General features: G+C 51.8%; 1 protein-coding gene across 2 annotated transcripts in view; it reads left to right on the top strand.

Moving 5' to 3' along the window:
• KAZN (kazrin, periplakin interacting protein) overlaps positions 1-22491 on the top strand; it is a 1331681-nt gene that overhangs the window by 1143068 nt on the left and 166122 nt on the right. Inside the window, exon 1 of one of the 2 annotated variants that reach the window (XM_069545948.1) lies at positions 9689-10191. The exons of the other annotated variant lie outside the window; for it this stretch is intronic. Within the exon in view, the coding sequence (XP_069402049.1) occupies positions 9984-10191 (208 nt within the window). The 5' untranslated portion in view covers positions 9689-9983. Of the gene's footprint in view, positions 1-9688; positions 10192-22491 lie in introns of those variants that run through there. 2 annotated transcript variants of the gene reach the window in all.

The raw sequence follows: 22491 nt of genomic DNA, 5'->3' as shown, positions 1-22491 counted from the left end.
AGCCTGGGGCATGTGCGGACAGGCCTCCTGGAGCCCAGGCAGGTGGCCTCCCAACTAGGGAGGGCCCCAGGGTTCACACTCTGCGTGCAAAAAGCCATCAGGGTGGGGGAGGGGTAGTTATGTAACTGCGATGTGTATGTGTGTGTGTGTCTGTGTTAGTCGCTCAGTCGTGTATGACTCCCTTCTCTGTCCATGGAATTCTCCAGGCAAGATCACCCAAGTGGGTCGTACAGCCATTGAAAAACTGGCGCTACACTCCAAGGCCCTCTTCCTCCCCACCCACTCAGAAGGACGGGAAGAACTAGCAGTCCTTGCTCCAGGCAATGGCGGTGGCCCTCACCTTTATCAGCATCAGGGTTACCTGGAGAGGGCTGTTGGAAGACTTGTCAGGCCTCACCCCAGGAATTTCTGACTCAGGAGGTGGGGGTGGGGAAGAGGATTTGCATTTCTCAAAAATGCACAGGAAGGGTGCTGATACAGCTAGTTCAGGGATGCCACTTTGAGAACCACTGCTGTAGGGCTTTCTGAAGTCAGTCTACTTGGGCCCCTGATTTGCTGTGTGTCTCTAGGCAAATATCTGAGCCTCTCTGGACTTTTTCTTTTCCCCTCTCAGGGGGAGAAGCCAGCTTTTTCTTTGAACAGATAAACCCCACCTCGGTGTTGAGATGCCTAATTACTATTTGCAGGTAGCTCAGAGATGGTTGGATGGCAACACCGACTCATTGGACATGAATTTGAGCGAGCTCTGGGAGATGGTGAAGGACAGGGAAGCCTGGTGTGCTGTAGTCCATAGGCTTGAAGAGGTAGACATGACTGAGTGACTGAACAACAGAGACCTTCACAGGCCTTTGCACAAGGGTCTTTCTCCATGGTTCCAACTTGCTTGTGGCCACTGTGACAGCAGTTGCTTCAGGAGAGACTGGCACTGTAAGCCTTAAAGAGACAGGCCAGGCCAGGATCTCTCGGCCTCAGTGCTCACCCTGCATGCACGAACCTTGAAGCTGTTTGCTAGCCTGAGCTCTGGGACAGTTCTGTTTCCCTGGGGAAGGACTCGTCACTGCCCCAGTTGGTAAGGCCTCTGCAGCACAGTCAGTCATAATCAAAGTCATATCTGCCAGCAATTCTCCTGTCTCATCTGAATATCCAGGTTGACTACACTCAGGGACCTTCCCCATAGTATCTAAGACAGGAGTGGATTCATGGCACATGTGGACCCAAGAAAATAAACAAGGAAATAAGCAAATGGTTCCTTAGCTGAACCGGCCCTGCAGCCTGGCTGTCTGTTTGGCCTTCTGCAGTTACGTGGGCTTTCCTACCCCTGGTCTCTTTTGTTCTTCACAGGACAGTTGTGGAGGCAGGCAAGTGTTCTTATCCCCGTTTCACTGATGGGGAAACTGAGGCCCCAGGAAGGTGGTCTGACTTGCCCAACTCTGAAGGAGAAGTGTAGGACTCTACACCGCAGACCCTTGCAAGCCTCTCCCAAGTCTAATTTGTCTTCTTTTCTATGTTCTTCTAAGAACCATTCTGCAGATAATTGCTGTGGAGGGGTGATCTAGGAATCCAGGTCCTTCTTGTTTCCAGGAAGGGAGAACACTTTCTTCTTTACAGAAATTGCCAGTCTTTCTGGGAGTCTACCTTAGGCCTGGGGCTTCCCAGGTGGTGCTAGTGGTAAAGAACCTGCCTGCCAGTACAGGAGATGGAAGAGACAAGGATTCGATCCTTGGCCAGGAAGATCCCCTGGAGAAGGAAATGGCCACCCACCACGTGGTGTCACATGCTGGTAGACCCCGGGTGCCCGTGGCACGCTAACCTGCATGGTGCTTTACAGCCGAAGCCCAGTACGATGCCTAGCACGTGGTTGGTACACAGTCAGTGTTTGTTGAGTCAATGAATGAATAAATGAAGACAGACGTGGTTGAAATACTGAGTCTAAACTTACCAGCTATGTGATCTTAGACAAATCCTTTCTTGGTTTCTCCATAAGATCAGAAAAATAATAATTTTTATAATAATACAAAATAGTGGCATAATAATTAAGAAAACTGGCTCTGGAGGCAGAATTGCCTGCTTGTAACTCCTGGCTTCATCCTAGTCTACCGTGTGACCTCAGGCAAGCTACTGAAACTCTCTGTTCCTTGGCTTCCTCGTTGATAAAATGAGGATTGTGAGAGTACTTACACAGCGCTGTGAGAATTAAAATGAGCTAATATGTATAAAGTGCTCTATCTAATATTATACGTGCCTGTGTGCTCAGTCACTTCAGTCATGTCCAACTCTTTGCAACCCTGTGAACTGTAGCCCACCAGCTCCTCTGTCCATGGAATTCTGCATATTGAAATGGGTTGCTATTTCCTTCTTCAGAGGATCTTCCCAACCCAGGGACTGAACACTTCTCCTGCATTGCAGATGGATACTTTACCCACTGAGCCACCTGAGAAGCCCATCCGAATACTATAAATAACCCTTAACAATGATGATTCTGTCTGTGCGCTGATAAATTAAATTATAACATTGAAGTAATGAGGATGAGATGGTTGGATGGCATCACTGACTCAATGGACGTGAGTTTGAGCAAACTCAGGGAGACAGTAAAGGACAGGGAAGCCTGGTATGCTGGGGGGTCACAGAGTCAGACATGACTTAGCAACTGAACAATAATGAGTACATGGCAGAGTGCCTGGTACAGAGGTGGAAGGGCTCAGTAAACATTATTCTTTATTTTAAAATTAATTAATTAATTAATTTGGTTGCATCAGGTCTTAGATGCAGCACTTGAGATATCTTGGTTGCATCATGTGGGATTTTTGTTGCAGCACAGGTACTCCCTGATAGCGGCACGTGGACTTAGTTGCTCTGGGGCATGTGGGATCTTAGTTCCTTGACCAGGGATCAATCATGCAGTCCCCTGCATTGCAAGGCAGACTCTTATCCACTGGACTAGCAGGGAAGTCCCAGTAAACATTATTCTTATTTTGGGCACTCGCTGGCCCATAGCCTCTGTGTCTCTTGACTCACACATAGGACATGGAGACATGGGACCTGAAAATTGTGGTGGTGAACATAGTGGTCCTGTTCCCAGGAACCAGCAGCCCCAGTTGAGGACCCCAGTTGTGGAAGGGGAAGTACTGCCAGTGGCCACTGGGGGCAGCAGAGGCCCCATCCCCAGATGCCTCCTGAGGGTTCTGTGATGTTTTCCTGACTTCAGGAGTTAATCATGGAAGGCTTGACCATTCCACTATGCCCACAATTCTCCATAACCCTGTGGTGCAAGGTATTCAACCAGAGAACACCCCTCATTTCTGAGGGTTAAAATCCCAACCCCGTGTTTACCAGCCACATCACCTGGGATAAGTCCCTTTGTCTTCCCTAAACTTCAGTTTTCTCATCTGGGACATAGGGATAGGGTGCAGGGTTGAATGAGCTAGAAAGGACAGTCCCTGAAGTGAAGTAAGTGCTCAGTCAATGACACTGTTACCAAGGTAGCTTGATGGTTATTAGCCCAGACTCTGCAGCCAGACTACATTAAGCTTCAGTCCTGCCTACATCACTTCTTGGCTGTGTGCCTTTGGGTAAATGACTTAACTTCTGTGTCTGTTTGTAAAGTTTGTAAAATGAGGATGATAATAACAGTACATATAATTCTCAGAATTGTTGGGAAGGTTATATAGTAAGCACTATGTAAATGTTTGCCAATATTATTATTAGAAGTCATAGTATTTTGATGTTATTGTTATTTATTCTGAATGCTGTGTGTGTTCAGTTGCTAAGTCATGTCCAACTCTTTGGTCCCCCATAGACTGTAGCATGCCAGGCTCCTCTCTCCAAGAGATTTTCCAGGCAAGAATACTGGAGTGGGTTGCCACTTCCTTCTCCAGGGAATCTTCCAGACTCAGGGATCAAACCCGTGCCTCTTGCATCTTCTGAATTGGCAGACAGATTCTTTACCACTTGAGCCACCCAGGAAGCCCAATGATCCTGAATAAGCTGCAACATTTCAACTTTCTGTAGAAACCTCTCTGTTTGATATGAACTTGCTCAGAAGAGCCTTAGAGAAAATGGGAGAGATATGGCTTCCGGATGAGGAAGGAATTTTTCCTTTTGGTGCAATTCAGAATCTAATTTGGGATACAAGATGGTCTGACAGGCAGGGCACGGTTGTACTTGGTAAAAACACTTCAATGTCTGGATCTGGGATAAGCATCTGCCTCCAGGGCAGGTCCTTTGGAAACCTCTAGAGAGGATCAGGATCCTCGACAGGTCGTTTGGGGCCCAGGAAAGATCAGCAAAGGTATCAGTGAGCCCATGACAGGCACACAAAAGTCTCCAGCCAAGAAGGCCTCCCCAGGACAGATGGCAAGATGGACAGGGGGTAAAATCCTCCAGCCTCCAAGGGCTGAGGTCTAAGAAGGTTTGAGGGGAAAATACCAGTCTAATCCTTCCCACTGCACCTGTGCCCCGGAGTCCTACGGGGATGGCCGAGTGAAGAGAGGAGATCGGTACCATCCCCACGGTGGCCTCAGCCACAAAGGCATCCTGGGGCCTGCTGGAAGGACTTTTGAAAAATAGATCACAAGCTGCAGATCTCCATGGAGATAGCAGAGTGCTTATCTGGCTCAAAAGCAAAACACACGTCGCCTGGCCTCCTCCAGCCATGTCTTCAAGCTCACTTTTTTGAGGGTTTACTTTGTTTGAAGCACCGTTCAGGGCTTCCCCAGTGGCTCAGTGGTAAAGAATCTGCCTGCCAATGCAGGTGTGGGTTCGATCCCTGGGTCAGAAAGATCCCCTGGAAAAGGAAATGACACCCCGTTCCAGTATTCTTGCCTGGAGAATCCCATGGACAGAGGAGCCTGGCGGGCTACAGTTCATGGGGTCACAAAAGAGTTGGATGCAACTTAGCGATGACAACAACAAGCACAATTCAGAGCTCTGCATGTGCAAAAACCGCCTACCACAACCCTACAACGTAATGACCACAATCACCTCCATCTGACAGATGAGGAGCCCGAGGCTTCTGGGCTGAAATCGTGTGTTCCAGATTATACACTCGTGTGTGTCAGAGCCAGGATTTGAGTCCTGGTCCCTGTGCCACCAGAGAGTGTGTCCCCAGCCTCCGGGGGTGTGCGGCATCCAGGATGGCCTTCCCTGATCCTTGCCTCCTGGTGGTCACACAGTCTTGTCACCCCTCCCATCCACTGTGGGCAGGACCTAGTGATTCCCTTCTAATGAACAGAACAGGGAAAAGGTGATGGATGCCATTTCCAAGATTAGGTCACAGTGTCAGAGAAAGAAGGAGAAATATCTTATGACATCCCTTATACGCAGTATCTAAAACGAGGAGACAAATAAACTTATCTACAAAACAGAAACCGACTCACAAGCTTAGAGAATGAACTTATGGTTGCCAGGGAGGAAGGATGGAGGAGGAAGAGACAATTAGGAAGTTTGTGATCAGCATGTACACACTGCTATATTTAAAATGGGTAACCAACAGGACCTGCTGTATTGCATAGGGGGAACTCTGCTCAATGCTATGTGGCAGCTGGATGGGAGGGGAGTTTGGGTGAGGATGGACACGTGGATATATATGGCTGAGTCCCTTTGTCGTCCATCTCAAACTATCACAACATTGTTAATTGGCTAGACCCCAATACAAAATAAAAAGTATTTTTTAAGAAAATTAGGTTACAGAGACAGCAGTCTCCATCTTGTGCACGCCCTCTCTTGCTCTTTCCTGGAGCCCAAGGTGGAAGCAAGCTGCAATTTTTTGAGAAGATCTACAGCTCTATGGCCAAGAATGGAGGGTGGCTTCAGGGCCCACAGCCAAGGAGGTGTGGAGGGTCTCAGTCCAACACAAGAAACTGTATCTTGCTAGGGAGTAGTTGCTCCCCAAGGGGAGCCCTAAGTTGAATGGAGCCCTGGCTGACACCTTGTCGGCAGTCTACACAGAAGCCCTGAACCTGAGGCACCCAGCTAGGCCACCCTGGTCTCCTGACCCACAGAAACTGGGAGATAATAAATGCTTGTTGTCTCAAGCCTCTGCAATTTGGGGTGATTTGTCACGCAGCAATAGATAACCAATACACTTGCTATCACTACTAGCAACACACACAAAACACACATACCCCCACAGCCACCATGAGAAGGATTAAAAAAGACCCACTCACTCATATTGGGCAGAGCTGGGAACGCCCTCCTCTGCTAATCCAGCCCTTCATTTTGCTTTTGCCCATGAAGGCGCTTAGATGCAGAGACAGAACAATCCTTTTCCACAGTTACACACAAGCTAGGGGATTGGTACCAAGGTCTCCAGACTCCGGGACTTCATGAGGGTGTTACAGACAAAACGGTACAGTCTTGAGAATCCACCGTTGCTACCTTCTCTTAGTGCCAGGTGTTTGAAGAGAGTAATTTTGGCTGGAAGATATCAGTTAAACCTCTTCTACAAATACTAAAAACATAGTCAAGAAAAAAAAACCCTGAAAAATCCCAGTGGATTCAAATATTCAATTTCAACCAGATATTGAATATAGTGAAGTTTTTAATATAAGGTTTCTGGGTTTTGTTCCTTAAGTCAAACATATCTTGTCACATCACCTGCTCCTGTGACCTAAAGGAAGTTTCCTTGGGAATGAAGAGGCACTGTGAACGGGAACTGCACTGACCCCTGATGTCCCTGACCCCCAGCCTCCTTTTTGTTTTCTTTGGTGGTGCCCTGTTGGCCTGAGGTCAGGGTCAAGGGGACACTGTCTGGCCCCAGAGCTTGTAACTAGAGCAGCCTCCCAACCCTTGGGCTGGGTTGCCAATCCCCACCCCACCCCCCAGCCCCCACTTTGAATTCTCACTATGCCTTTGCTCCTTATGAGTAGTCAGGAGGACTGGAGGGGACAATTCCTATAGCCTTTCTCCTCACCCAAAATCTTCCTTTCCCACTGCCTTACAGAGGCTGGACACAGTGTACCCAGAGGGACAGAGAGAGCCAAACCCCAGGCCCAGCTGTCTCCAACATCAATTCTCAGCATCCGCCAGGGAGGCCAGCAGGTCTTCTGGGAGAAGGCCCAGCTACATAATTTGCGGGTCCCGATGCAAAATGAACGTGTGAGGCCCCTAGTTCAAAACTAATTTAAGAATATCAAAGCGATGGCAAAACCCCAGTGCAGGGCCCTTCTGCAAGGCAGCACATTCAGAAGCCAGCCCGGTCTTGGAGTCTTCAATACAAACCACCCTGGAGGTGCCATTCCTGGAAAACGACTGTCATTCCTTGGCTCCCGCATTTCCTGTTGCAGTTAAGCAGAAATGTCTCCTGGGCCCAGGACATCCTCATAATCAGAAACATACCTCAAAGAGGAAAGACCTCCCACTCGAGGCAGATGGATGGTTTTCTGGAAGGCTGCAGGCTGCCGCTGCTGTCACTGATTTGCCTGCCAGTAGAGTTGTGAACTGGGAGACAGAGAGGCTGAGGTTGACTAGGGGAGGCCTGGGTCATCAGAAAATCCCAGAAAGTGAGGGCAGGTGGGCCCAAATGCCATGTGAAGTCCTAGTCTTGAGTGTGGGGGACACACACACACCAGCTGCGAACGGAGAGCAGCAGAAACTCCCCAGGGTTGGGAGCTTGAGAAATAGCTTGGATCATTGAAACGTCAGTAGCAAACATGTGCAGACTCTAGAAAGGCTGCACAGGGCACCAATGAGCACCTGTGGCCGGTGAGCCAAACAAACTTCTAGACATATTGACCTCGTTGTTCTTTCTCCTCTTTCTTCTTAGGTTTTTAAAAGTTGCCAATATTTCAAACTTAGATTTCATATCAAAATTCACATTCCTCGTAGCTCCAGAAAAAAACAAACAAAAAATGGAACCTCTGGTAACGCTGGAGCCAAATTCCTGTATGACAACCATCTACTGCCTCCTCTAACTCTAACCCTAACCCTCCTGTTTGCCACAGTCCCCAACACTCCCTAAGGTCTCCCTGACATTGAATCCAAGTGGCAAGTGCTCATATCCATGCTTGCACTGCTGTGTCCTCCTTACGAAGTGAAGAGGGAAGTGAATAGAGACTGACCAAGAGTTCCATGCACTTCAAGAAATATGGGAAAGAGCGTGTTTCTTTGTAGAAGTGAAGAACCTCCTTATGAGTTTAATATGCAAAGACTTTCTCAGTAAAAAGAACAACCGAAATGCCCTATAAAGCAGACCACAGCAGTCTCTGCTGTTCCTTTCCCTCAGTCATGTCCCTGAAATCATCCGAAACAGAGTCTCCAGGACCAGATGTCTCCAGAATGAAAGACCCTCCCAGCTTCTCCTCCCATGAGGGTTCAGAGTGATCTTTCTTTTGTTCTGTTCTGCCATTTTTCCCAGCAAAGGCAGAGGACATGGGGGATTCTCAGCATCTCTTGTCACTTGGTGTGGGGTCAGTTTCCTTCTCCCAGAGCAGTATGGGCATTTAATTAACCCCATGGATGGTTTTCTTCCCCAGCTGGGAGCATCACTAAGATTTTATGTACCTGTCCACTCTCCACTGGGCAGCCGGGCATCCTATTAGACAGGGACAGAGGATCTGAGGCAGCCAGAGTTGCACCGGTGGGGGACGGGCGGCGGGGGGGGGGGGGGGGGGCGCTGTGGAGGGGAGGGAGAATTTGGTTCCCATCGCTGGTCAGAGAGCCATATGCCAGGACCTAGAAGTTCCCAGAGCTCAGGAGTGGGCCAGTGGAATCCATAGGTGACTGAGCCAGGCCTGGAGGAGCTGGGGTGCATGCTGTCTGGAGGGGGAGGCTGAGGACACCAGAGAAAGTGTGTGACTCCTCACCCAGCCAGGTAGCCTCACCTTCCCATGTCTACGGGACCTGCCTCCTGGGGCTGCAAGGAGGTAATTAGTCCTTCTAAAGTGTATCATAATCCCCAGATCAAAGGGGGTTCAGAGCTGCTGGGTTCACTTTACAGTGAACTCTGCCAGCCACAGGAGCACCCACTGGAGTGGGTGGGCTCGGATTTGCAGCCCCTTCAGTGTGTCACCTCCTACAGAGCTTGGCTGGCCTAATAACCCACAGAGCAGGGACCCAGACCCTGGTCTTCCCTGGAACCACTTCCCTTGCCACATGCGCCAACCACCCCACCCCCCACCCCCGCCCCCACCAACCAGAGGGGAGTTCATACCTAGCACTGATGATGGGTGGGAAGTCGTGATGTCCCATTTTATAGATGGGGAAGCTGAGACGGAGGATTGAGGTGCAGACATAGGGTCCCCCACCAGTGCTTCCTCACGGGTATGGACCGTATCAGTTTTCCTCCCCACTGGCACAGCCGTTGCGCTCAGTACTGTGTGCACTTAAGGCAAGACGGCCCGCACAGTCCAGGTGAGTGAAGGAAGTGTCCCAGAGGGCCCACCCCTTTTCCTGCCTGCTTTTTCCGCCCTCTCCCGGCCACTTGCTGGGACTTCAGCTCTCCAGCAAGGCTGTCTCAAGGGTGTCAGAAAAGTAGAGAGACACATGCAGGCTGGGTTACCTGGATTCAGGCCTGTTACTCCCAAGCGCTGGGACACTGCCCTTCTTTCTAACCCTGAGTTTCTCTAGGAATGACCGTGCTGGGAGCGTATCAAGTGGCCAGGACCCGGCGCACAAAGGGGCGTCGCGGCGCTCTGCCCGGCCTTGGGGCGAGTCTGGGCGCCGCGGAGGGGCCGGGGGCGGGGCCGGGGGCGGGGCGAGCGGCGGTGCTCGCCAGCCCGGAAGGAGCGGGAGGAGGAGCCGCGGGAGTGAGAGTCGTTCCCACGTGAGAGACTCGGCGGCCGAATTCCTCGCGTGCGGCGGCGGCGGACAGCCGGGCGTCGGGCCGGACTGAGAGCTCTGGTCTGGCGCGCGCGGGCCGCCGGGCGGGCGGCCTGGGCGGCGCTCGGCTGCGCCCAGATGCGGCGACGACCCCGCGGGCTGTGAGCCCGGCGCCCGCCGTCGGAGCCCCCCGCGCCGCCGCGGGCTGCGCCCCCCGGGCACGCGGCATGCGGGCCGCCGACTCTGGCACCTGGGAGCGCGTCCGCCAGCTCGCGGCGCAGGGCGAGCCGGCGCCTTCCTGCGGGGCAGGGGCCGGGCCGGCTCGCCCCCCGGGGCCCGCAGTCTGCGAGCCGAGTGCGGACGCGGCGGGATCGAGCGATCGGCCCCGCGCCGGGGCACCCTCAGCTCGAGCGGATGGCGACTGCAGCCAGCCGGGTAGGTGCGCGCCGAGAGGAGAGGGCGGCGCGGCCGCAGGCCCGGGAGCGCCGGGCCGGGCGCGCGGGGGCGCTCCCCACCGGGATCCGGCAGCCGCTGGTGGCAAAGTTCTCGCCGGACCCGGATCCCCGAGCGCCGGCCGGGGTGCAGGAGGAGACGCGCGGGACACGGAGTTAGTCCTCAGCCTGGGGGTTTCGGAGCTCGGCGGCTTTCCGGCAGAGCCCCGTAGGGAGCTGCCGAGGGAGGTCAAGGCCACGGGAGCCGTGCGATCCCGCGGCGCCGGGAGACCCGGGTCTGGGTCGGATCCCGTGCCTGTTCTGGGAAGCGTGGGAATGGGGCCAGCCTCGCGCAGTGTTGGGGAGGCCCCCTGTGACCGCACCTGTAATCCACCTGGCAACCCCATCGAGTGCCGAGGGGAGCGCTGCCTTCCCGTCGCCCCTCTCAGACGAAAGTGATGACTCGCTTTTGCTAGGAGCGAAGAGATTTCTCGTACGCTTGAACGGCTAAGGCAGAAAGAGAAATTGCCGCGGAGGAGACACAAATGCAATGGTCTAATTGTGTATCGTTGGCTAATCCGCCCCAAGCGGAGAACAGCGTTTGAGCGTTGAATGTTCCGAGTGGATGCTCCGGTTCCATTCTGTTCCGGCCTCAGCTGGTCCCTCCCCAGCTCAAGTTAGGTCATGGAAGGTGGGGCACCGGAACCCCTGGATCCTCCAGACTCTAGGGTAGGAAGCTGGAAGAGGAAGGGCTTCCGAGAAGACTGTCATCAACAGTTTGAAGTTCGAATACTTTTTCTAGGAAAAATGGGGTGGGGGTGGGGAATAGGTGGATCACATGATTATTCATTATTTCTTGAACACCCATGTGTTCCAGTAATTTACTTGCTGTGTCTTAACATCTTATTACGACCCTGGCAGTGAGGCTATGTTATCTCCAGGAAGATGAGGTCAGAAAAGGCTGGAGTTTAAGGGACTTGCCCAAGTCCCGAATCCCTGAAGCCCTGGTACTGGAATTTCAAATTCCGTCTGGTTTGGCACCAGAATGCCTCTCCCAGGCAACAAGCTTACCAGCTGGGAACACCAGGCTTATTCACCTAATAATTCTTTCCTAAAAACAACCAACTGCAAGACCTCCTAATTCCAGGCTGCCCATATTGGTTTCCCCAGGAGATGGGATTCCAGAGGTCAGAGTTCTAGCCACAGGAGCTGGGACCACCAATCAACTGACTCTGATTAGCTGAGCTGCACTGGTGTCTTGGAGCACCAAGGGTCTGGAAGTGGGACACTGAGGACTGGAAGGAGTTTGAGTCCCTGGGTCTTTGGTTTAGGAGCTGGGCTTGCTGGACCCAATCCCACCTCCTCCCCTGTTGCAAAGAGCAGTTAGAACCCAAGACAGCTTGCTGTGAAACAACATAGATGCAGAGAATAAGCAAATGGGAGGGCTTGGGCAAGTCGTTTGATCTTTCTGAGACTGTTTACCCATCTGTAAAGTGGAGATATTAATCATGTCAGATACATTTTGATCATTCAGAAGCTCATGTCTGCAAAGCACCTTGCCTAGTTTGTATTTGATGCTGATGAATGTAAGCCATCAGCTTTACTTGTGGGGTACCTTTTGATGCCCCTGCTGACTCAGTTTTTCTTTAGGATGAACTGTTAATCTGTTCCATCTCCCCGCTCCTGAACTACGTTGAAATGACATCTGTTTTGTCTGTAAAGTACTTCCGTGATCCCAAGGTGACTGTTGGGCCAATGGAGGCTGTTATTATGTACACATGTAGAAGAGGGCTGGTTGGAGATAAATCTGTTTACTTTTTGTCTGTCTAGACTTCCCTTGTGTATCATGATAACAGCATCCTAATGACTATGATGTAGCTGAGAAAAGCCTGTCCCTGAGATCTGGGGGTGGCTGTTACTCCAGTGGCCCTCTTGGTGTCCCTTTAGGGCAGAGAGCAGTTGGCATCTCCTTTCCTGATCTACACTTGGCATCACTGGTATGAAATAGGATCAAGCCAGCAGCTAAACCAGAAAGTTCTGAGTTCTCTCTACCCCACACCCTTCACCCTCATCTGGTCTCTGGATCTTAAAGACCAAATGCAGTTTCTGCGAAGGTCCATGGTAGTTGCATGGACACAGGTTCTCAAACAGCCTATCACGGACACGGGTGCTCACACCATTTGCTGTCATGAGGGATTTTCCTCTGGGAGGTCAATGGAAAGTCTTCAGGCTTAGAACTGCAAGTCAGAATTACTACTGAAATAGACACGTTAGCCAGGCTGTGAGGTGACTCACTTCAGGATCTTAGAACGTTACTCCCCAGCCCAATGCAAAGCTCAGTTTAAGAAACTGCAAGAGTGCCCTTCTGGGTGACAGTGTCTGAAAATTGGCACTTTTAAGTGTTGGGGAAAGGGGAAAGGGAGAAGGGATGCTCGCTTGGTGGGATGGAGGCCTGGTACCTTGATATTGTTCATAGGTGATATCCTGGGATTGTCAGGGTGACAGACTCTGTGCTGGTGACTTCTGCTGACCCCTGGCCTCCAGGGCGGGGCCACTTCCAGGAGAGGTTACCATTTGCGTGTATACAGCGGACAAGAGCAGGTGATGCAGAAATGAGACACAGTGCTTGGTCTGCACCTGATGCGGCCCCAAATCTGTCTGACCTTGAGGTACTCTGTAACTCGGTTTCCCTGTTGGTGTGGGGTGTAGTGACTCCACCAGAGGGAGGCTCCTTCCAGGGTCCCCACAGAGTGTTCAGGTGGTCCCAGAGCCTTCTGAGATGAGAACTTGAATGATTCCCTTGTGATGGTCCCTCCATTCAGTCACATCTCTTGAGCATCTCCTCCCTCCAGGCACTGTTGTAGCTGCCAGGGCTGTAGCAGCAGCGAGAAGACTGCGGCCCTTGTTTCCATGGAGCTTGTATTCTGTGGGAGGAGATTTCCAGTAGGCAAAGACCCACAGGATGTGTCAAGGGATGGGAAAGGCTAGGCAGGAGAGAAAAACAGGTGAGGGGTTAGCGCAGTGGGAGCGGGTGGTTTTTAGTGTAAGTGGTTAGAAAAGAATGAGGGGAGCTGCGTGGGTGCTGAGTTCCTAAGACGAGAGGATATTGCTGGTCGACAAAGGAAATCAAGTCTTTTTATTTCTTTTTTAATTTTTGGCCACGCAGCTTATGGGATCTTAGTTCCCCAACAAGAGATCAAACCCAGGCTTTGGCAGTGAGAGCACCAAGTCGTGACCACTGGACTGCCAGGGAATTCCCAATCAAGTCATTTTTTTTTTAAGTTGTTGGTAAATTAGTATTTTTGTAGACTGGGCACTTTATCTGTCCAAATCTGAAGCCTCCCAGGCTTCCTCCGTTATTAGTCATTCAAGTTCTGATCTTCTCTTGCCCCTCCCCCTCACCTAAAGCCCCCCGGAGGAGGGGGCCAGGCCCTGTGTACCTGTATGCTGGCTCCCATCCCTTGCCCTCCCAGGAGCCAGTCTTGCATGGTAAGTCGCTTCAGTCATGTCTGACTGTTTGCGACCCTATGGACTGTAGCCCACCAGGCTCCTCTGTCCATGGGATTCTCCAGGCAAGAATATTGGAGTGAGTTGCCATTTTCTACTCCAGGTGATCTTCCCAACCCAGATATCAAACCCACATTTCTTATGTCTCCTGCATTGGCAGGCAGGTCCTTTACCACTAGCACCACCTTGGATGTCCAGGGGCCAGGCTTGGTGCTCACCAAATGCCAGATTTTGTCTTCGTTAGTCCTCCGGCAACCCAGGGGTAGATGCGGTTGCTAATTCTGTCCACAGATGGGGAAACTGGTGCTCAGAAAATTCGGCTGAGATCTCACAGCTAGTAGGTGTCACAGCCAGAACTTGGCCCCACGTTGTAAACCTCAGAGCACCTCACTGTGATCTCAAGAAAGTAGACCCATGGTAAGTGTCAGGTCCATTTTTCCTTTAAATTTTTATCTCTAAAAAAAAGTTTGTCCTCTCCTTGACATTCCTCAGTTTAAGCAACTCAAACATTTGCTTATCTTTGTGCCTTTAGCAATTTCCTCACTAGGTCAGCTTTGTGTGATCCCTTCTGTAAAGAATTTCTGCTGGATGAGGGGGAGATTCAGTCTCCACACTGGAATTGGGGATGGTCTTTGAAAGTCAGCCACTAGGACTGAGAAGGTTTCGAGTGAGCTTCCTCTGTAATGGGGTGGGAGAGAGACGACTGGGGGCTTATGGCTCTTCTGGACACTCAGGAATGAAAGTCACTGCTGTTTGAATGTATTTTTCCATTGGTTTCCCTCAGGCAGTTTGCTGTGGCCCAGCCCCCTCCACCCTATGTGACTGTTCAGGAAGAGGAACTGAAAGATCCTTCTGCCAAGGCAGTGGGTACAGGGCACCAGGTTTGGAATCAAATGCAACCTGCTAGTTGAATTCACCAGCTCTACTGCTTCCTGGCTGTTTGTCTCCAAGCAAGTTAGTTAATGTCCTGAACTCAGTTTGTGTGTGTGTGTTACTTGGTCGTGTCTGACTCACTGTGACCCAGTGGACTGCAGCCCTCCAGGCTCCTCTGAGCCTCAGTTTACCCATCTCTAAAATGGGATCCTGTTAGCCACCTCAGAGTTGTTGGACAGGAATCTGTATGGTTAGCATCCTTCATACCCATGGGGCCTGCTACTACCTATGCCGTAAGGGATGGGGGGATTCCCATTTATCCAGAGTACAAAGGAATTAAATGTGTGTGTGTGAAATTAAAAAAAAACTTTTTGACCACATCATGCAGCATACAGGATCTTAAGCTCCCCGTTGTTGTTGCTCTCGTTCAGTCACTAAGTTGTGTCTCTTTGAGGCCCCATGGGCTGCAGCACACCCAACTTCCTTGACCGTCACTATCTCCCGGAGTCTGCGCAAATTCATGTCTGTTGAGTTGAGGATGCTACGTAACCTTCTCATCCTCCGATCAGGGATCAGACTGATGCCCTTTGCAGGGGAAGTGCAGAGTCTTAACCACTGGACTGCCAGAGAAGTCTCAAAAATGCATTAAACTTTTGAAGTCTGAAATATTGGGATTTGATGGGACAGGTGTTTTTGACAGAGTACGAGCTGCTTATTTGGCCTTCTGAGTCATCGGGAAATTTCCAGAATGGCCTCTGTGTTTTGTGTTAATACTCCAGCTGAGTCAACTGGGAGATTTGCTAGGACCCTCCAGCCATTCTGGGCAAAGAGGATTTTCTTTCCCTTCCCATCATCTCAAGAGCCACAGAGCACGCGTGGCTCATGGATGGTAGCAGACACCCCCTCAGTGTTAGCGCCTCTCCCCCAGAACACAGCCCGTAGACCAAAGTGGAAAATTAGGCACATTGGCGTGCGCACAGATTTTAGCCTCAGCAGATAAGCATACCAAGCGTGTCATTAAAGCTGTCCAAAGCAATTGCCGTGGGGATCCTGTGTTTGCTGTGAGTCACTAAGGGCTATAAACACTCCAGAGAGGATGGCAAGCTGTGGTTACAAGGTGTGCGCATGCATGTGTGGGTGCCTGTGTGTATAGTTATTTTTTAAGAATTGACTCTCCGTAAATGTGTTTCATGTTGAGCGCATCAGATGAGTGCCTATCCAGGAGGAGAAAAGTCAGGATTGCTTCCTATTCTCAAGGACCAGGCCCTCTGTCCCTCTTGGGACAGCTACCATGAAGGTGGGGACTTCAGACTTTCTCTTGTCTGCTGTCTGGATGCCTTCAAGAGAAGCCGGTTAGAAGATGCTGATTGTGGCAGTTCCTTGGAGCCCTCACCACATGGCATTAGCCTAGCCGGTGCTGCCAGAGCCCCAAATTTAGAAGAAATTAACAGCCACAAAGGTGCGACAGGTATGTGCGTCCCACCTACCTAGTGTCCTGGCCCTAAACTGGATGAGGTTATGCCTGGGCCAGGGAGAAGGGGAGCTGGTGGGTTCGGTGTGGCGACCCTCCGAGTGCATCATGCTGGGCTTCGGGGACTGCTTCGGTGAACACTCTCCGCCCAGTGGCCAATCTGCAGGTGCTGACTGCCCTGTCTTTTGTTATCGCCTAGATTTGGAGACTGGCTCAGGCTCCCAGCTAGTTTGGGCTGTAACTTTATCACAGGCATTGTGTTCAGTACCTTTTAATTGTACAGAAGCTTCAGAAAGCTCTCCCCGGGGGCCTGGAGAGAAGTAAAAACAACAGCTGCTGGTTCCTGTATGCTTTATTTCCTCAGCCTTGCCAGGGTACTTCTAAGTTTGAAGTCCTGTGTGCCCAGGCAGGGAAGAATACTTACTTGTGTTGAGGGCCGCCCAGGAGCCAGGCACTGTGTTACCTGTGTTCCTGTTCTTCCCTGCGGTTTCACTCATCAGCTGACGATGCCTTGAGAGCTACTGGGGCACCAGGAGGAGGCTGTGATGCTCTTTTTTTTCTCATCTTGGGCATAACAGCATCCAGTAAGCTGGGTACCTTTGGAAGGAGGGTCCCTGGGGTCCCAGAAGACAGCCCACGCCTCTAGCCCGGCAAGAATCCAAAGAGGCCAGCTGGCCTGTGACAGGAGGTTTGACCCTGGCCATTTGGAAAGCTGGGATGCAGAGCCCTGAGAGGGAAACCTGGGCCGGGATGGGGTCAATTTACTCCCTCTCCGAAGCTCGGGAACTGAGGCCCGGAGCGAGGAAGGGACCGTGCTCCAAGGTGTCATGTGGGGTAGTTTCCAGGGTGAGACGTGAAAACTTACAAAGGTACTTGGATGTCTTGGCAGAGCTGGGTGCTCTCTCCCTTCACCCTCTTCCCTAGCTCCCTCTGATCTTTTGAAGGGGGCCTCAGACTTTGGGGATCACAGCAGTCTAGGGTGATTGCTAGTATGCACCTTCTCAGGCTTCACCTCAAGATTCTGACTCTGTAGGTCTGTGGAAGGGCCTGGGAATCTTGTATTTTGTATCAAGTGCCCTGGGTGAATTTGATGTGGGGTTTCCGTGGATCAGACTTGGAGAACCTGTGCCATTCACTTCTCTGTGAAGTGAAAGTCGCTCAGTCATGTCCAGTTCTTTGCGACCCCATGGGCTATACAGTCCATGGAATTCTCCAGGCCAGAATACTGGAGTGAGTAGCCGTTCCCTTCTCCAGCTGATCTTCCCAAACCAGGGATAGAACCCAGGTCTCCTGCATTGCAGGTGGATCCTTTACCCGCTGAGCCACCAGGGAAGCCCACTTCTCTGGGATTCAGTTAATTTTTGAGCAAGGAATGAGGGAGCCGCACACTCTGCTTACCCCCTGCTCCCTGACGTCACCCTTGGCATCATCGTTTTCCCCTCCCACAGGTGAACCAGAGTGGACATCAGGTATCCAATCCTATTCCAATCCCACTTCTTTCTTTTCTAATCTGTTTTCCCACCTCCACCTCTTCCTGCTCCTCCCCCTCCCTCTCGCCGCCCCCCTGCCCCCACCTTTGCCCAGAATCTCTTCAAAAGAGGCACATGGATTTCTGTCTTGCGCTCTCACAAGACTGTGCTATGCTGAGAAAGCCGCCAGCTAGGCCTTTTTGCTCGGATGTCCTGCTCCGTGTCCTAGGCTGCCACTAGCACTCATGCAACCTTTCACTCCACCAATACTCCTCTTTCCTTGAGCTCCTCCGAGAGGCCAGGTCCTGGGCTGGGTGCTGAGAGTCAGAGGAGACCACATTCTTGACGGTTCATCCAGGCTCTTCAGACTTGGTACCAAACCCACCATCCCGGGCCGCCCCCTCCCCTGCCGCGGGTCCCGTTTGTTGTTAGTCTGAACGCTGCGCCCATGACAGACGTGTTCAGCTGAGCGGCCTGTTCTGTGCTTCCTCTTGGCATCTCTTGCCATGTCCACAGGACAGATGGGAGCCATGGGGACTGTTTCTATCACCTTATACCCTGTGGACTTTGTCAGCTTCTTCAGGGTGGGGGGCCAAGAGGCCTGGGTGGCAGAGTGGGAGGTCCCCACTCTGTCTGTGGTCTCCCTCTAGCTGGGAGACCCACCCCCACCAAGCTGGACTGCCTCCTCCCAGCAGCAGGTACAGGGATCTTTAGATGTGGGCTAGCAATGGCTGCCCTGGGTAGACTGTTTTCCCTCTTTTGTACCCCAGAAGAGAATAGCAAGCAGCCCCCTTTTACAGAAAGGGAAATAGAGGCAGACACTGTGATCTCTTTGGGCCAGAACCATCTTATGGAATTCTCTGCCAAGCTGAAAATGGTCCACTGTCCTGTGTGGTAGCCGCTAGATTTAAAATGTAGCTAGTACGACCACACAGCTGAATTTCAATCTGTTTTAAAGGCCGCATGTGGCCAGTGGCTACGGTATTGGCTGGTGCAGCTGGTCCTGAGTCAGGGCTTGATACTGCAGACGGGGCTATGGCCCATCACAGCTCATGAAGCCCAAGGTGTGTTTTCCCACTGTGCCCCTCTAAGGCTGTCCCGCTTCTCCATGTGGTCTCCGGATCACCTGCCTCAAAACTACTCAGAGCTGTTTAGGTTTTTAAGTTCCTGGATCCTCTGCCAAACCTGGACAGTCAGATAGCTATCTAGGGTGGCCCCAGAAATCTGCTCTTTAAACTCATCACCTCCACCCCCGAGGTGATTTTGATCTTTTCCGAAATTTGTGAACCAAAGGCTCCAGCATGTTACATCTTTACTGTCAGGGGGTTTCTCAGCCTCCAGCAGTCCATCAGTGCCTTTCTGCCTTTGCCCCCCCACCCCATCCCCACTACCTGCACCAGGCCAGTGGCTTTCAAGATAGGGTGCCAAGACCAGTAAATCAGCCTCATCTAACAACTTGGGAACTGCAAACCCTCAGCCTGCCCTAGAACTGCGGAATCAGAAACCTAGAGTGAGCCCCGCAGTCTGGGTTTTAACAGACCCCTCAAGGCAGTGCTAATGCAGGTGTAGCTTGAAACCAATCACTCAGCAAGACTGCTCTAGGAAGCTCCTTCAACTTAAAAATTTCCCCCAAATGTCTTCTGTCTTCTCCTTCCTCTCCCCATCCTGTTTCCTGTTCCCCCTTCCCTCTGTACCCTGGCCTGTCCTCTTTCCAGCTTCCAAGAGCTGCCAAGACCTTTCTGCACCCAGGGACTGCTGGGTGTGTGGCGAGATGATCCATCTGCCTTTTACAAGGGTCTTCGGGGATCCTGGCCTTACACGAGGGGTGGCCCTCATAGAGATGTGACAGGGGAGGCAAGCAGAGCGGTGGCCAGCAGACCGCCACCCCCATCGTCTCTCCCAGCATCCCAGGTGGTGGCCAGCTGTCCACCCGATGCCAGAATCTCAGAAGAGCAGAGGGCCAGATGGGCCAATTTCCCTGGGGCCCCTAGGCCTGCTTCGTGGGGCAGGCCCCTGCTGCTTCCCTTGGCATCCATCAGCCTGAAGGAAGTTGGCACAGCTCACAGCTGTGCTCAACAGACAGCACTTGTCTGTTTCATGTCTTCCCAGTGTTTACAGAAAGCAGGGAAGCTGGAGGCCAGCTCAGACATGGCTGTGCTCCTGATCCACTGTGGAACCTTCCTTATGCAGATCATTCACCTCCAAACCCCAGTTTCCTGGTTCCATGAAATGAGATCCGTAGTGCCAGCTTGGCTTAGCTCACAGATTTGTGATTGCATTTACCCGAGCCTGTGAATCTGGGAGAGTTTTGCACGCTCAGAGGCACCTTGCAAACATGGTTCGTACCACATCAATGCTGGTGAGGGCAGCCCTGTGCCTCGGGGAACCAACTCCTCCTGGTTAACTTGGAACATTGCTGGTTTCAGCACTGAAAGTTCTGTTATTGTTGTTTAGTTGCTAAGTTGTGTCTGATTCTTCTGAAACACCATGGACTGCAGCCTGCCAGGTTCCTCTGTCCGTGGGATTTCCCAAGCAAGAGCACTGCAGTGGATTGCCTTTTCTTTCATTACCACGGAGCCACCTGGGAAGCCCACTGGAAGTCCTACATTCTGGGAAACCCCTCAGTCCTAGGCAAACTAGAACAGTTGGTCTCCCTGTCTGTACCCCAGTGGCTTCCAGACACTCAGCTTTGGCCGCCATACCCAGCTGCTTTTGCCGTGTAGAAAGCGATCCTCCTCCCAACCCTACCCTCCCAGCAATGAAGGCTTCACCTGCCTGACTCCTGACCCCCTACCCACCTCCACTGACGGCACTGAGCTTCTGGCTCTGCTCTCACTTCCAGCTCATTCAGGTCTCTGGGCATCGACTGATCGTCTGGCTGACCCACCACTCAGATTCCAGCTGAGCACGTCTTTATTAAATCATGGTTACCCATTTGTGTACTGGATCACTCACTGGATAAATACTCATCAGGCCCTGAGTGGGTACCTGGTACTAACAAGCTGAGCCAAACCAGCCCTGTCCTCATTTCACCTAGGGTTTTCTATCTAGAACCGTTAGCTGGGACCAGAAGGATGCCCTTCCCCAACCTCTCCCTGCATCCGACAAAGTTCCAGGTTCGTCCGCCTGGCAGATGTTGAGTACCTGCTCCGCAGCGGTGTGGTGCTAGAGCCGTGAACCACGTCAGCTCCTCTCCTGGATGCTGCTGAGGGGCTTGGGGTCTCCTCGTTGTTCCAGGAACCAGCTGACTCATTCCTACCCCTCACCTTCTCCTTCCTATGTCTCCACCCCGTACAAAATCCAAATTCCACCCTGTCCTGGGCCCCGACCCTGCTGTAAAGTCTGTCTTGCTCATTCCAGCCCCTTTGTGCACAGTCATTGCCTTGCCACAGGGTCCTACCCGGGTGCTTCTCAGGGCCTTCCTCCTGCACTTATCCCCAAGTGGGCAGGGCCACAAGGCACCTACATATCTGCCTCCCTTCGTTCACCTGGAGCACAGAGTCGAGCTCTAGGAAGTGCTCTGAGAGGGAGAAAACACATGTAGATTTCTCAGCTGGAAGGACCTTGGTATTATTGTTCTTCAGTCGCTAAGTTATGTCCAACTCTTTGTGACCCCATGGACTGCAGCATGCCAGGCTCCTCTGTCTATGGGATTTCCCAGGCAAGAATCTTGGAGTAGATTGCCATCTCCTTCTCCAGGGGATCTTCCCAACCCAAGGATCGTCTCCTGAACTGGCAGGCAGATTCTTTACCACGGAGCCACCAGGGAAGCCTAGGAATGGCCTTAGGCAACTTTGAATCTGGTAGCTGTATTGGCGCACCTTTGCACAGGAACCTCCTGTGGCAGGGAGGGCAGCGTATGGAGAACACCTGCAGCCCCACCAGGACTTGCTGGGTTTGGAAAGTAAGTCCGTCCCTCCTCCCTCCTGGAATTTGCGACCCACAGAAAGAGGCAGAAGTGGGGTAGGTGGGGAGTGTGGCTTGGGCGCTGCTGGCCTCACTCCTCTGCCCTGGCCCCTGTTCTCAGGCCCAGCAGCCAGAGGCCCAGGTCTGATGACGTGAGATGATGAGTCCATTGAGTCTGACCCCTGCCCTCGTCTTTGTATCGCCTAGTTACTGGTGGTTGGTGGTTTAATCGCTCAGTCATATCAGATTCTTTCGACCTCATGGACTCTAGCCTGCCAGGCTCCTCTGCCCAGGGGATTCTCCAGGCAAGAATACTGGAATGTCTTGCCATTTTCTTCTTCAGGGGATCTTCCCAACCCAGGAATCGAACCCGGTCTCGTGCATTGCAGGCTGATTCTTACTGCCTGGTCACTATATCTCCACAAACATGTGGAAAGTTTGCATTTCAGTTTCCAGAATCTTTGAGTGTGATGGAGTCCCTGAGGGTCTTTGGTTCATTCATTCTTCAGATTATTACAGCGCGCTTGTGTGGAACAGAATCCTTGCTTCAGTTCAGTCTCTCAGTCGTGTCTGACTCTTTGTGACACCATGAATCGCAGCACACCAGGCCTCCCTGTCCATCACCAACTCCCGGAGTTCACTCAGACTCGTGTCCATCGAGTCCGTGATGCCATCCAGCCATCTCATCCTCTGTTGTTCCCTTCTCCTCCTGCCCCCAATCCCTCCCAGCATCAGAGTCTTTTCCAATGAGTCAACTCTTCGCATGAGGTGGCCAAAGTACTGGAGCTTCAGCTTTAGCATCATTCCTTCCAAAGAAATCCCAGGGTTGATCTCCTTCAGAATGGACTGGTTGGATCTCCTTGCAGTCCAAGGGACCCTCAAGAGTCTTTTCCAACACCACAGTTCAAAAGCATCAATTCTTCAGCACTCAGCCTTCTTCACAGTCCAACTCTCACATCCATACATGACTACTGGAAAAACCATAGCCTTGACTAGACGGACCTTAGTTGGCAAAGTAATGTCTCAGCTTTTGAATATGCTATCTAGGTTGGTCATCACTTTTCTTCCAAGGAGTAAG

Source organism: Ovis canadensis, chromosome 12 (genome assembly GCF_042477335.2).
Source record: "Ovis canadensis isolate MfBH-ARS-UI-01 breed Bighorn chromosome 12, ARS-UI_OviCan_v2, whole genome shotgun sequence".
NCBI lineage: Eukaryota > Metazoa > Chordata > Mammalia > Artiodactyla > Bovidae > Ovis > Ovis canadensis.
The sequence above is the reverse complement of the archived record's forward strand: the minus strand, read 5'-3'. Positions and strand labels throughout refer to the sequence as shown.